The sequence below is a fragment of the Chenopodium quinoa genome, unplaced genomic scaffold, assembly GCF_001683475.1.
Source record: "Chenopodium quinoa cultivar QQ74 unplaced genomic scaffold, ASM168347v1, whole genome shotgun sequence".
NCBI lineage: Eukaryota > Viridiplantae > Streptophyta > Magnoliopsida > Caryophyllales > Amaranthaceae > Chenopodium > Chenopodium quinoa.
In genome coordinates this window covers 213,711-230,164 of record NW_018744662.1, presented here as the reverse complement: position 1 = coordinate 230,164, position 16,454 = coordinate 213,711, and the positions used below count along the sequence as shown (strand labels likewise).

General features: G+C 34.5%; 1 protein-coding gene across 1 annotated transcript; it reads right to left on the bottom strand.

The window, feature by feature from the left end:
• Positions 1–14,564: 14,564 nt before the first annotated feature.
• Positions 14,565–15,979, bottom strand: LOC110701835 (heavy metal-associated isoprenylated plant protein 2-like). The gene is made up of 2 exons (XM_021879455.1): positions 15,595–15,979; positions 14,565–15,075 (listed from the first exon to the last, which is right to left on the bottom strand). Exons 1-2 carry the CDS (start codon positions 15,677–15,679, stop codon positions 14,777–14,779), a joined length of 384 nt encoding a protein of 127 aa, XP_021735147.1. The 5' UTR covers positions 15,680–15,979; the 3' UTR covers positions 14,565–14,776.
• Positions 15,980–16,454: the final 475 nt, after the last annotated feature.

Genomic DNA, 16,454 nt, shown 5'->3' with positions numbered 1-16,454 from the left:
AGTTCCTTTTATGTTCTGCTTATAATTTGCAAAAGTAGCCACTAGGAACCCAACTACAATTCACCCCCCTCTTGTAGTGTTCGTTTCAACTAACAATTGGTATCAGAGCGAGGTTCTCACGTTTAAGCAGATAATTTTGCTGAGTAAGTTCCCAAGGAGAAATGAACTATAAGGAGAAACTTGAAGAAGGGTATTTCACCCAACGTCCACCTATGTTCAATGGTAAGTTTTACACCTACAGGAAGAACATAATGGAGATCTTCATTAAGGCTGAAAATTACCAGGTTTGGCGTGTTATTGAAGCTGGTGATTTTGAGGTAATCGCAACCAATGACAACAATGAGGTAGTTTCTAAACGTATTTCTGATTATGACAAAGAGGACTATTAGAAGATCGAATTGAATGCTTTAGAAATAAAGTATTTACACTGTGGTCTTGGACCTCATGAACATAATCATATCATGGGGTGCAAGACTGCTAAACAGATTTGGGATCTACTTGAAGTAACTCATGAAGGTACAAATGAGGTAAAACGTTCTAAAATTGATTTATTAATGTATAGATATGAAAGGTTTGAAATGCAATCAAAAGAAACAATAGAAGAAATTTTTACTAGATTTAATGACATAATTAATGAGTTGAGTTCCCTTGGCAGGCATATTCCTATTGATGAACAGGCTAGAAAGATCTTGAGAAGCCTCCCACAAGATGAACGGTGGAGATTCAAAGTTACAGCCATGCAAGAAGCAAAGGACTTCACTAAGTTCAATATGGAACAGCTAGCAGGATCATTGATGAATCATGAACTGCACCTGAGTTCCAATACTAAAAGTTCCAAAAACAAGAGTCTTGCACTAAAGGCTCAAGACTTAGAGGACTCGGAAGTTGATGAAGAAAAAATGGCCATTCTAGTCAAATGGTTTAAGAAGATGATGAATAACAGAAAGTTTGACATGAACAAGAGGTACACAGGTTCCAGAGACACTACCTGTTTCAAGTGTGGAGCAAAGGATCACTTCATTAAAGACTGTCCACTCAAGGAAGGACAGAACAAAGCTAAGGAGCAATCTAAGGAATCCAGAGTGTATAAGCCCTACTTCACTAAAGACAACGTGAAGAAGGCAATTGAAAGTTGCTGACAGGCTCAAGTCGTATTCACCTAATCAAAAATAAAACCTAAATCCACTAACTATGTAGATAGGGAAGAAGGGTCGAATCACAGGGAAACAAGTCAATTTATTCCTAATTAATTAAAAGTAATCTAAATTATCAAGTAATTAAATTGTTGTAAAAAGGAAATTAAACTACTAAAGGTAAGACTAGGAAGGGAGTAAATAAGATGTAAAACAATGGAAGAAAAGCCTAGGGCATAGGTTCACTAATAAACAATATTCCAAGGTAAATCATAATAAGCAATCATCAATGCATCCATTAATCAGATTATAAAGGGCTTTCGCTACGTATTACAATCACAGAGTTAATTTACCGATATTAAATCTCATCTCTCGAATCTCGACTTAACCATTTATAAATTAGTTCGCCTATTGAAACTAAGCCTAAACATCAATTTTCATCTCTCGAATCTCGAATCAATATTGCTAAACTCATACAATTAAATCTGGCCAAACCTAATTGCATAGCATTAAATCAATCAATAGGAAATTAATCAAGCATTGATAATCAACAATCACAAATTACCCCTTCATATTATTTATTAGATCCCCATAAACCCTAGAAATAAAACTACTCAAGCATAATTAAATCTAAACTAATCAAAACAATAAAATAAGACATGATGAAAGAATTAAAGAAAATAACTGAAATTAAAAGAGAAGAAATTGTTACCAAAAGGAATCGGGATTAAGGAATGGAATTAAGAACAAAGTTAAGAGAATTTAAGAGAGAGAAAATATTCTAAGTAGAGAGAGAAAGTCTAAAAGAGAAGGTAATCAAAATTACGTACAAAAATCGTACTTAAACATCCCTAAAACAAATCCTAATTGAAAACTAAAAATCTCAGCTCCAAAAACACGCGCCCGATCGGGCGAAGGGTCGCCCGATCGGGCCCGCCTTTTTCTTCACGATCTTCCTGGGCAACCGCGCCCGATCGAGCTAATGCTCACCCAATCGGGCGCGCCTTCTTGCTGGTGCTCTCTTCTGCGCGCCCGCCCGATCGGGCGCAAGCTTGCCCGATTGGGCCCAGTCTCTTCTTCGAGGCTTGGACTTCGATTGGGCTTGATTCTTCGGTCATGGGCTTCAAAGATGATCGTGTCCTCCTAATGCTCTTAGTTGCTTCATGAAAAACCCAAAAAACGCTCCAAATGTGCAATTTCCTACAAAACTCAAGAAAAACTACAAAAACACTAGAAAACACCAATTAGTAATAAAAGTGGCTCTAAAGAGCCAAAAACACTACTAATTATGACCAAGGGACGGGGGTAAAACACTATATAAATTGGACACATCAGTTGCCTGGGGAGATACAGACTCGGAAGATGAAGAATACCAACCTCCTGAAGAAACGACTCATTTATGCCTAATGGCCAAAACCGATGAAAAGGCCAAGCTAAAGGAACTTGAGGCTGAGGTATGGTTTTCTCAAAAAGACTTAAAACATTTTTCTAAAGAGAATCTAATATGTGTTGTTTTAGATATTCAAGAGGAGCTCAAAGAATTTCATAGAGCTAAACAGCAAAGTGATAATGCTTTGACTACTTACAAAGAAAATAGTGAGTGGGTCGATAACATGAAATTTGACATTCAATACAGGTTCTTTAGTCTTTTTTATGACAACATTGTTTTAAAAGAGACTATAGAAAGATTAAAATATGATAACATACTCTTGAATGTGGAATTGTCCTTGTTACAACTTGGTATTGATACTCTTAATTCTGAAGTTCCTTCTCTAGATCATTTCACCAATTTTGAAAAATTGAAATCTGATTTGGAAAATGCAAATATGGAGAAAGATAGACTTGAGGGGGAACTTGAGAATGTTAGGAAAGGAAAACAACCTGTTGAGTATAGAGTTCCTGACTAGATCACTAATGCTCGGACCAAAAGAACAGAGGGATTAGGTTTTAAGAAGAAGTTCCAAACATAAAAGAAGTATGTTAATTTACCTAGTAATATTGTTTGTTACTTCTGTGGAAATACAGGACATAAGCAGGTTAAATGTCCTAAGAAAGAAAAAAGTACACAAAACAATGACAATTTTGTAGAGTAGATTTGGGTTATGAAAAATAATCCCACTCCTATTACACAGGAACCCAAGGAAACCTGGGTTCCTGATACTAACATGCAGGTTCCAGTGAGGGGGAACAACAACACTTGGTACCTCGACAGTGGTTGTTCTAAGCACATGACTGGAGATAAATCTAGATTTCTCTCACTGGATGCCTATTATGGTGGAACTGTGACATTTGGTGATAATATGAAAGGAGATATAATTGCTATTGGAAAGGTAGGAAGGTCAAGTTCCCATGCTATTGATAATGTATTTTTAGTCGAGGGTCTCTGTAGACACCCATTTGTGTCTCCCCAAAACCAAACCCAGTGATGATTACCTTTCATGTCGAATCATAATCAAATAAAGCGAAAGTGTAGAAAGTTTAGTGTTGCGGATAGTTTTAATTTCTTTTCTTTTCTCTCTGTTTTTGAAAACTTATTTTAAGATAACAGCCAATATAGTTTGGTTGGTCCATGATATGGGTAAAATAGTAGTGTAGTTGGATGGGGCTTGACAAGAGCTTTCCAACGATATATTATAAGCCCAATTCCGATGAATATTGAGGAAGTTATGGCCAACTTACTAAACTGGGCCCGGTTTGAACTTTATATGCGGCCCAATGATCTAGGGGAGGGCCTACTATGATTTATCATTCCTAATGCAATTAGGAATGGTTTTAGTTTTCTAGATTCTTCTAGAAGGTTCTTTTCATTCCTAATTCAATTAGCATTGATAAATTGACTTTTGTTGACTTTTCAGAGTTTTAATTAAAATCAAAGAACATTTTTGAGGAAAAGATACGATTTTATCCTCTTGTACGGAAAAATTTATCTGATTTTAGAAAACGCGTCAAAAACAGGATTAGCGCCTAACGCCAGACATTGGCGCCTGTCGGTAGCATTGGCGCCTGGCGCCAATAAGCCAGCGTTGGCGCCAACTCTTTTTTTTGTGCGCTAGACTCTGTTTTGATATTTTATCTTTTTGGCTGATTTTCTCTATAAATAATGTATTAAAAAATTCGTTTTCGATAACCGGTTTTCATTCACAATCATCAATTCTTATTCTTTCTAAATATCATCAATTCTCATCAAGTTCTCTTGATTTCTCTCACTCTCTCTTTTTCTAAACTAGCCTTTTCTTAAATATAAAATTCCGCATTCGCAAGATCTAGATACACCTAGCCATATTCGAAGCTGCTTTCGCCCTAGATGTGAAAGGTTTAATTTCTGAGGATTTGGTCCAAATCTCTCTTTCAATTATTTAATTTAATTGTTTGTTTATTATTTTCCTTGAAGTTACTAACGTGTGTATTTTGTTATTAGAAAGAGGTACGAGGCATCAAAGTAAGTACCTTAATGGTTTTTATTGATGTTATGATATAGAGTTCATGCTTAGATTGTTACTTTGATTCCTAGTATCATGTCTAGGGTAACTTTAATATCAAGTATGATTTCTATGATGCCTTTTATGTTCTTCCTAATATTTATGATCGTTAGTATCCTGTTAGGGCTAAAGCTTTGATTTTTATTGCTTAATGACATGCTAGGGTTTGTTGTTAATCTTGTTAGTATCATGCCTAGGATCTTGCTATTATTATGCTTTAGCGTTGATGATTATTATTTTAAATATTATTTATGATTATCATGATTATTATGATTATGATTATAATTATTATTTTGATTATTGTTATGATGATTGTTATTATCATGGTTATTATGATTATGTTGCTTGATATATTTATTTTTATTGCTTGATCACGCCTTTTATGCATGTTTAAAGGGAATTTGTACTTGTAATCACGCTTAATAAGATAATTAATAATCTTGTTTAGGGTTAATATGATTATAATTCAAGTGATTGCCAATAATAGATTTATTTGTGCATTAATATTCAACCAACATAGATAAACAGGTTTAGGGTTAATCCTATTGATTGCATGTTAGTCAGAACGCGCACATGAATACGATCTGAATAAAGTAGAGGCCTATTATTAGGGCAGGTTCAATCTCTTTTAGGTTGGATTTGTACCTTCATCCCCGAACCCTTATTTGGTTCAAGACCTTATGGAGTTGATGATCTCTTGGATCGTTAACGGGTGTAACCTTCACCCTGTGAACGGTTTACAAGTTCCTAAAACTTGTTGGCGACTCTTTTACTCTATCTTCTTCCCTTTTGGACGCCACCGTACTTAATTGTATGATCACAGTGGGGTTCAAGCTAGGGGTTTTAACGCTTGAAATTATTCCCTACAGTCTCAAATACAACTTTTTAAGTATTTCACAATTTTGTGACAAAGGTAACTAATAAGTGCCGAATCATACACAATGATACTGGGAACATAATCTTATAAGGAACTCAAAAAGGGAACACATATGTTGTGGATCTTAACGAGGTTCCTAACAGCAGTCTAACATGTCTCAGTGTTATTGAGGATGATCCTCTATTATGGCACAAGAGATTTGGTCATGCAAGCTTTTCTTTAACTTGATAAACTTAGATCTAAGGAATTAGTGGAATGACTTCCTTGCATTAAATTCCTATATGACAAAGTATGTGATGCTTGTGTTAGAGGAAAACAGACTCGAGTTTCTTTCAAATCCAAAAAGATGGTAAGTACCAAAAGGTCTTTGGAACTTATTCATATGGATCTATGTGGTCCTATGAGAATCCAAAGTAGAAGTGGTAAGATATATGTAATGGTTATTGTTGATGATTTTTCAAGGTTTACATGGGTTTTCTTTCTTGTAAGCAAGGATGAAACTTTTGATGAGTTTGTTGCATTTGTAAAGAAAGAACAGAGAAGAACAGGAAATCAATTGATACATCTTAGATCAGATCATGGAATAGAATTTGAGAATTCCAAATTTGATGAATTCTGCACTGAGCATGGTATGGATCACAACTTCTCTGCCCCAAGAACTCCACAACAGAACGGAGTGGTGGAACGCAAGAACAGAACTCTTGAAGACATGGCTAGAACAATGTTGATCTCAAGTGGACTGCCTAGGAACTTCTGGGCAGAAGCAGTCAACACAGCTTGTTATATTCTAAACAGAGTATCTATTAGAGCCATCACTAACAAGACTCCTTATGAACTTATCAAAGGGAGAAAGCCTAACATTTATTACTTTAGATCTTTTGGTTGTAAATGTTTTGTTCACAATAATGGTAAAAGGAATTTGGGAAAATTTGATGAAAGAAGTGATGAAGTTGTTTTCTTAGGATATGCTTCTAATAGTAAAGCTTATAGAGTTTATGATAAGAGAACAATGTGTGTTGAGGAATCTGTACATATTATATTTGATGAAACTGAACAATTGATTGATGTATAGGATTGTGACGATGATTTTGAAAATTGGACTTGTACGCAAGCAGGACCCAGATGAGGAATCAACATCACTGCAGAAGCAGCAGGTGGAAAATGAAGCAAATCAGGAAGCAAGTGAGGAACCTATATTGGAGGATGCAACAGGAACTCCACAAGTTCCTGAACAAAATGATGTTAATCTGGAAGTTCCTGAAGAAGTTCAAACTGAGAATCAAGATGAAGTTCCTACACTTGAGCCAGTCATCATTAATGAAGAAAGATTGTATCCAATTAAAGACTTTACACCAAAGCCTTGGAAACATCAAAAATCTCATCCAGTAGATGCAATCATGAGCGATATCACAAAAGGAACTCAGACTAGATCTCAGCTTAGGAACTTTTTTTCATTCTACGTGTAGACACCTAAAAATGTCTTCCCAAAACCAAACCCGATGATGAACAACCTTTCACCGCCATTATTGGTCGGGTTGAGTATTTAATCTTGGAGTGCTTAAATCCATATTTCCATTTCATAAACCAACCCAAATTCTATCCCATTTACCCTAACTATAACTTATTTTCCTCTTTTAGTGCCTTTAAACCCAAAATAATTCGTTTCGTGTCCTTTAAAATAATTCATTTCGTGTCCTTTTTATAAAAACGTTTAATCCAATTTATTTTAGTTCATAATATGGGTCCAATGATTTAATAGTTGGATGGGGATTTAAAATAGCTTTCCAACGATATATTATAAGCCCAAATCCGAGTTATAACGAATAAGTTATGACCAAAATATTAAATTAAGCCCAAACCGAACCTAAGCCCACCTTACCTACGACCCAATGATCATGTGGAGGGTCCAAATTATTTGATCACATTCCTAAACCAATTAGAATTAATTAGAAACTTATATAAGTTTCTAAAAGATCTTAATTATCCTTTTTGAAAAGATAAGATTAAAGAGTTTGAAATTGAATAAAACTTTTCATTTTTTGAAAGTCTTAATTCTATTTGAATTGAAAGACGTTCAAAGATAGAAAGATATTATTTTCGTGCCTCATAGTTTTATCCAAATTTTATATGGTTGAGTAGAACTTGAAATTATCTTTCCAATGATATATTATAATATCAATTCCGAGCTATAATGGAAAAGATATGAATAAAATATCAAACTCTATCCAAAACTAACACCGTCTCACTATTTCGGCTATATCTTTTGTTCTACAAAATTTTTTAATCTGATTCTGATTGTTTTAGAAAGTAGACTTCAAGATCTTTCCAACGATATCTTATTCATCTTATTCCGCTTTCTGGATCAAAAGATATGATAAAAACAAAAACCGCAAAAACTGCAGTCTATCGAGTTTTATTCCGATTTAATTCGGATCTTATCTTAATTCTTCGACCCTTCTTTTTTTCTCTATAAATAGAGGTCATATCACCCCTTTTCCAATCACAACAAGCTTGATCATCAAATAATTCTCTTCTCCCTCTTTAGCCTAAACACTAGCCTCCCCATTCTTTCACTATTCCTTTCTTTAAGCACTTCAAGGAGTCCATATAATACCCAAAGTTCTATACTTAAACCAAGGCGTGAAAGGTATAATTGACTGAGGGTTTGGACTAAATCAAATCTAATTTTTATTTAATTTAATTTTCAATTTGATTTATATTTTTTATTGAAGTTACTAACAGTTTATTCATGATGTAGCAATTAAAGGAAACGCGGAAAGTGAGTAATTAATAACTTAACTACTCTTATTTTTATATTGCTAGCATCATGATTAGGTTTTTATTATTATTTGATTTGACTAACGATATTATTGTTAAATTGCTTCCAATATTAATGTTTATTCTATTATTTTTATGATCACCATATTGCATGTTTAAAGGGAATATGTAATTGAAAATCAAGCCTAATAAGATAATTTGGACGACTGGTTTAGGTTCCTTTTCAATCTTGTTATTAAATCAAGTGATCACAAATATTTTAAAATTATATGTTGCATTAATATTCAACCAATTTAGTGTAATAATAGTTTGGAGCAAATTGAATATTTTGTTTGTATGCCTTTGAGATCGCAGGAATCATTTTTCACTATAAGAATCGAGTAGAGGCCAATACGGGCGATTGTGACTCCATGACTCACTTCGTACCATCATCCCCGATCCTCTTTTTGTGGTTCCGAACCATATGGAGTTAGTAATCTCATGGATTATGAATAGGGTGTAACCTTCACGGGTCAATCGTTGTTGCCTATCGTTGTCCCTTTATCGTGGTTGTCTTTTATGATCCGTGAACGGTTTACAAGTTCCTTAAAAACTTGTTGGAGGCTCCCTACTTTCCTTGTCCCTTATCGTACATGTCAATTCCCACTTCCTATGAGTGCCAAGCATATTCACCACATGCTTTAACGTAGGCGCACTTCGAACGACGCCTACATACGCTTTCCTATCTTCTATGGAACCTAAGAACTATGTTGAAGCTTTAACTAACGCTTACTGGATTAATGCAATGCAAGCTGAACTTAATGAGTTTAAAAGAAACAAAGTTTGGCAACTGGAACCTAGACTTAATTAGAAGAAGACAATCGGATTAAAATGGGTGTTTAGGAACAAGCTAGATGAGCATGGTATTATTGTCAGGAACAGGCTAGACTTGTTGTACAAGGTTTCAATCAACAAGAAGGAATTGATTATGAAGAAACTTTTGCTCCTGTAGCCAGGTTAGAAGCTATACACTTACTTATTGCTTTTGCTGCTTATATGGGATTTAGGCTGTACCAGATGGACGTTAAATGTGCATTTCTAAATGGATATCTTGATGAAGAAGTCTATCTGGAACAGCCTCCTGGATTTGAAAATCCAGAGTTCCCAAACCATGTCTATAAGCTTGGCAAGACTCTTTATGGGTTGAAGCAAGCTCCTAGAGCATGGTATGAAAGATTGTCAAAGTTCCTATTGAAAAATGGTTTTAAACGTGGTAAAATTAATAAAACTTTTTTTTTAAAATCAAATGGAACTGATATATTAGTTGTACAGATTTATGTTGATGATATTCTATTTGGTGCAACTAATGAATCTTTGTGTAAGTATTTTGCTGACCTAATGAGTGGAGAATTTGAAATGAGTATGATGGGTAAGTTAAATTTCTTGCTCGGATTGCAAATCAAACAAACTGAAGAAGGTATCATGATCCATCAATAAAAGTATATCAAGGAACTGATCAAGAAATACAAGATGGACAATGCAAAAACCAATAAGACTCCTATGGGTATTGGAACTAGGTTGGATGAAGATCAACCTGGAACTTGCATAGATCAAACTATTTATCGAGGTATGATAGGCTCTCTACTTTACCTAACAGCAAGTAGACCTGACATATCTTTTAGTGTAGGTCTTTGTGCCAGGTTCCAAGCAAATCCAAAGGAATCTCACTTGGTAGCAGTAAAGAGAATCCTTCGTTACTTAAAAGGAACCGCTGACTTGAGTCTCTTCTATCCTAGAAGTGACTCATTTGAATTAAATAGCTTTACTGATGCTGACTATGCAGGTGACTTGGTTAATAGAAAAAGTACTTCAGGTATGGTACAGTTTTTAGGACCTTGTTTAGTTTCTTGGGGTTCCAAGAAGCAAAACACAGTTGCATTATCCATAGTTGAAGTTGAGTATGTGGCAGCAGCAGCATGTTGCTCACAAGTCTTATGGATAAAACAACAGGTTAGAGATTTTGATATTATTTTTGAATGTGTTCCTATTTACTGTGATAATACAAGTGCTATTTGTATTTCTAAAGATCCAGTTCAACACTCAAAGGTAAAGCACATCCACATTAGGCATCATTTCCTAAACAACAATGTGGAGCAAGGGAATATTAAGTTAGAATTTTGTCAAACTGAAAATCAAATGGTTGATATTCTAACCAAGCCCTTGAACAGAGAAAGGTTTGAGAAATTGAGATTGGAACTTGGGATTATCAAGCTAACTTGATTGCTCTCGAAGTTCCAAGATAAGATATGGCAAAGTCAAAAATAATGTAAATAAAGCAAAAAGAGAATTTGGCGCAATTTTGGTGTGCTAAACATAGTTGAAGTGTCACCGTTGTTAATCACTGAAGGTTAGTTCACTAAACACTTAATTTCTTGAGTAATTAATAATGTAGAGTGCACATGTGTCAAAGTCGTGTTCCATTATGTGTATTTTAAGAAAGAAAACACGTTTTGTAAATTAAATGAATTTGGAAATAAAACGATTTTTGAAAAAATACATTCTGCCAAAATTAGTTTACAAAATTAATTGAACTTGTTCCCATAAATGACTGAACAGTAAAACCCATTCAATTCCATCACACCGCTTCAATTATTATAAAAGCATCTTTCACCCACCTTTTCACTCCACTATCAAATCAAAATTAACCTACTTCAGTAAAAACTTCAAAGCTCAAAACCACCATCAAACACCATGGCCATCATTGCCGAAATTGTGTCTTCAGAAAACTCTCAAAATTTAGAAAACACCATTCAAGAAGAAACCTCATCTTTAGCAATTGTGAACTACAAACCCTCTCCTGAAACAACCAAAATCACTTCTGATTCACCCAAGCCCGCTGAAAACCCTAAACCTCTAACTTCAAATCCTAAAGAAGTGGAAAGCAAGAATGAAAAGGAATAAATTGGTTCATTAAGTGTACTTGACAAAGTTCGTGAATGGAAACAAAAGAAGGAGAAAGAAAAATCACTTGAGAAGAAAATGCAGGAAGTTGATGAGTTAGAAAAGGGGATTCAGCAAGGAGAAGAAGAAGATCAAGGGGAAAGTGATGAAAACGTGTCAGAAGAGAAAGAGGAAGAAGAGGATGAAGAAGATGATGATCAATTGGAATTTCTTGCAAGTTCTGAAAGGTATGTTGTTGGTCATAGACTCGATATATCTTGGTGCAAGAAGTCTAGGTTTTTAGAATTTCTCTATTTGATAAAATTTCAAGGGTGGGAGTATTTGTTAACAACTGCTTCAAACAATGTGCTATATCCAGTTGAAATGGATGAATTTTGTGGAAAGTTCCAAGTAAAGCAAGGAAAGATCACTAGTTTAGTGAGTAAAAAGAAAATTGAACTTGACGTTGAAAAATTAGGAAAAATCTTGAAAGTACCTACTGTGGGTTTTGAACTGTATGTGAAGGGTAAGACATCTGTGAAGGTTGGTGATTTTCTAAGTGGTGATATAGTTGAATTTTTGGGAGGAGAAAGGGGGAAGAATGTTATGATTCATAATGATCTTAGTCCCCTGAATAAGTTCTTGTTTAATCTGGTTAGAAAAACAATTGTGCCTAGGACTCAGAAGAGAAGTCATGCTTGTTTGATGGATTTGGCTATCATTTTCAGTCTTTCCAAGAAAATAAAAATCAATTTTCCTTCATTAATGTATCAACATCTAGCACACTGTGTTCCAAGTAAGAACAAAGTGGGCTATGGGGCTGTGCTTTCTACTGTGTTTGAGTTTCTAGGAGTGAAGCTCAAAGGAGTTTATGAGGATTTGGAGGAAAAACCAGAGAATGTAATCAATGGTGAGACACTACAAGGTATAAGCCTTGAAGTAGTGAATGGGAAGGTCAGAAGAATAGAAGAGAAAAAGGCTGTGGGAGGAAAGAGAAAAGGGAAGGAAGTCCCTTGAAAAGGCTGTAAGGAAGAGCCGGAGGATCTCATCTAGCAAAGCTCCTACAACAAGAATGGAGAAGCCTCTATGAGGATGAGGACAAAGTTACTGCAGGGCAGGTGGTTGAGCTTGTGGACAGAGCTGACATTGCTGAGAAGCAGCTTAAGGCAGCCACAGAACAGATGCAGAAACTTGAGAGGAAGGTACAAGGTAGACAGTCTCAAACTGCAGGAAGCTAGAGCTCCAGAGGGATCTCAAGAGTCTTCAAGACAAGTTAGAGGAGCATGTGAAGCAGAACATTGAAGATAACAAGAAAATTCTTGATCTCCTTCAGACTTGACCAAGATCAGCCTCACCCACCTTAATCCCCTTAGCCTACCTCTAGCCTAGCTATTTCTATGTTTTGCTAATTCAGTCATGAACTTGTTTGATTTCTGTTTTAGTTTCTGAACAATTTATTTTGTTTTGTAACATTTTAAAATTGTTCAGCAGGATGTTCATCTTTTGATTTTAATGAACACTTTTGGAACTTGGCAGAATCATCTGCGTATTTGTATATTATGAAAGCTTATGCAGGCAAGTAGAACTAGTTTCCAGAAAGTTAGCAGCGCTGCCTTCAGTTTCCCACACTCGATGAATTGCTTGTGGGGTTGTGTCTAGATGCTTAATAAACTTTAAAAAGCATGACTTTTTGATGATGCCAAAAGGGGGAAAAGAAAAGGCAAACTTGAAGGCTAAAGTTGTTCTGGGTTCCAGTTGAGAAATTATCATAACTTTCTTCTAATATAGATGCTAGTAGTTTAGTTCTGTTTTGTTTTTGTTTAAGTTTCGATTTTACTTCTTTGTGTGTTTCTGTTTTATTGTTTGTGTGGTTGTGTGCTTAATTTTTGTTGTGTGTTTACTTTCTCTCAAAAATTTAAAAATCCAAAAATACGCCCTTCTATTTGTTTTAACTTTTCAAAAGAGTTTGCTTAAGTTTGTCATCATCAAAAAGGGGGAAATTGTTGAAGCTTAAAGGTTTTGATGATGATGAACTTAAACTAAAGCAAACTCAACTAATAAAGGTTTATAAGTGTTTGATTAGTACAGGTGAAGTTGACCTTGGTGGTGGAAGAGTATCTTGAACTATGAAGACTTGAAGAGACCTTAATGGAAAGTAAAACAATATAGAAGAAGAGTTCTCTAACAAGAACTAAACTCCTTAACAGGAATGTTCCCTAACAGAAACTTGGAAGATGTAAGCTGAAGACAGTAAGTTCCATAAGGAACTTAGGCTACGAAGTTCCAGTTGAGGACTGGAGACCAAGTGACAACAGGAACTTGTTCCTGGTCTGTGTGAAGCCCAATTAATTCGAGTTTACAGAAACGCGGCACAACAATAGTAATTTAATTAAGATTTTATCTTCTAGATTTATTGTTAAATATGTTAAGTAGATATGCATGAAATCTATTAGAAGCATGACAAGATAAATTGGCAAATATGATAAAATTGAAAAAGATAAAAAGATAGATTTTAGAAAAAGATTTTATTTTCTTAAAATCAGTTTTGTTAAAAAGATATTATTCTTTTTAATTATATCTTTCTTCATTTTCCGATAAAAGATTTTCTCAAATTTGATTTACATAAACCGTGTTTTTGAGATAAGGCAAGTTAACATCTTTATCTTTTATAAAACCTACTTGCCATACAAGTTATACTTGTATAAATAGTAGAGATCTCAATTCTTTAGGTTTTTGTGAGTTTATGCGTGAAGAAATAGAGCATAATTCGTGTAAGTTTGCCAAGCTTTATCTTGTCATATTAGTTTCGGATTTTGTGCATTGCTTGCCTAACATATTCTAGGTGTTATATTTTCTGTAATTGGTTGGGTTATTGGGTGTGAGTGTATGGTATCTATAGTGCATACAAGTGCGACGGCTTTGTGTTCAGAGGCTGAGATTGTACTGTGAGGGTACGAGTGAATTTAAGTCAGGTGACTTGAATTGGGTAGGATAGAGTCCTACTGTGTAGCAAGTTCTAGTTGGAACTTGTGAGCAAAGGTCTGTTTTATAATAGGTTTGTAACTTGGTGTTTGCCCTATTATAGTGAATTGGTTTTTGTGTTGAAATTCCTTAGAAGGGTCGAGGTTTTACTTCCAGTTGAGCCCTAGAAGGTTTTCTCGTAAAATCTTGTATGCATTGTTAAGTTCCTTTTATGCTCTGTTTATAAATTGCAAAAGTAGCCAGTAGGAACTCAATTACAATTCACCCCCCTCTTGTAGTGTTCGTTTCAACTAACAAAGTGGACACCAAACTTCTCATACGTTAGTATTAGCTAGCTTAGAGATTCACCCCTTGCATATTACATATTAGTCCCAGTCCCATCGCACATTTAAGCTATATATCAACAATAATTTGCATTATATAACGTTACACTTACTGACTTACACTAAAACACTTAAATGAATAAGAATATGACCCTCTCAATCACAAACTTTGATCAACATAAGACTAGTAATGTATATACAAAAATGCTAAATAGATAAATTAAACCATGCTCAAAAAAACGAACAACATGGAGCAGAAAAGATGAACACAATTGATCATGTAAGTCACATAATGGTGCAAGGTGGAGTTGGGTCTTGATAATCCATAGTCATCATAGCAACGGGCTTGCAAACATAGCATACACCCGGATACGAATACGAATATGGGTACGGACACATACACGAGCACTTCTTCTCGTCTTTCTTTTCATCCTTCTTTTCATCGGGTTTCGGAGGAGGTCCAACAGTTACAAAGTAGGCTGATTTGCCTGCCTTTCTTATGCGTTTGATTATAGCAAATGGGTCTGCAACTCCTATTACTGCTATGGTTCCTTTTTCTGTATCAGCTTCAATCTTGTTCACACCTAAAAATATGATTAAAAAAATCACTCTTTAATTAATATCAACTTGATTGAAAATGACTGCCAAGCTAAGTCTGGCCTAATGACAAGGACAACTAGTCAGCCAGTGACCTCTAACTTTGAGTTTAGGGAAGAAGATTATCCTTTACCTATTCTCTTACTTTTAAAGTGTCTAATCCGCTAATTTAGACCAGATTAACCCAAGTTAGAATAACCTAGTTGGATCATGATCTTATTTCTTTTAAAATAACCCACCTTTTTCTCTAAGTATCTCCCTTAGCTTTGACCATTTTACTCCTTCCCTTTCACTTTCAATCTTTAAGATTGTTGACCAAACATGCTATTTACCTTTTTATTAACTTTTTCTTGTTGTTGATCTTTAGAAGAAATTTCAAAAAGTATAACCTAGTTGGATCATGATCTATCATATAATTTGCATGATTAATTAGAAATTAAACTTGCATAATTAAAGAGAAAGATGAACAACTAATTTAATTAATTAACTAAGGAAAGTTTTGTTACCTTCTATTTTGGACACGATAGAGAAGACCTCTTGCTTGCACTTATCACAAGAAACATCCACCTTTAAAACTGTTTTATGCACCATTTTTAAGGAACTTTTTTCCTCTCCACTTTCTCCCAAACGATGAATCCAACAACTAAAAATCACAATCTTAGTTAACGTACACAAATAATACAATCCTCTAACTTGTCATGATATTTAAAAGACAAACATAAAAGACCCAACAACCAACTTACAAAGTCTTATTTATTTTAGTTTGGTAACATAAATTCTTACTTTAATTATTTGCATGTCTTCTTCTTAATATTTTTTTTTTCCTCTTGGAGACCTCTTCCCGGAAAAACCTTAGATTTGGAAGCCTTACATTTTTATTATATTATTTATTATGTATACATATAATTACACTATATCAATATGAAGTTAGAAAATAAACCAATAAGATTGTACGTACACTACTTGTAAAATTTAATAATTGGTCAATTTTTGTGAGCACCGTACCAAACCAATAGGAAAATAATAATACTACTATGACAGTGATTTTACCGAATAAAAAAATGCAAGTAATAAGGTTGCAGAAAGATAATGTGCATGAAAATTCAATGTAGGATATAAATATGAAGAAATATGATAAATTAATCTCTAATATAATTTGGTTATACCCCTCAAATAGAAATATATAATTTTGTTACATTTATCTAATGGTAATATAGTATAGTTGAGTAGGTATTGAAGATGGGTACAATCACATTATTTATTGATTTGTAGTTGAGACGTAAGAATCAGTTGAAAAGGTCTACGACATGCATGCAAGATGTTGACATTAAAATGGTTTTTTTATAAAAAAAAATACTAACGAATA

Coding starts and splice junctions, on each gene's coding strand:
- LOC110701835 (XM_021879455.1), bottom strand. CDS start 15,679: ATGGTGCATAAAACAGTTTTAAAGGTGGATGTTTCTTGTGATAAGTGC. Junction 15,076..15,594: donor TATCGTGTCCAAAATAGAAG/GTAACAAAACTT, acceptor TCATATTTTTAG/GTGTGAACAAGATTGAAGCT.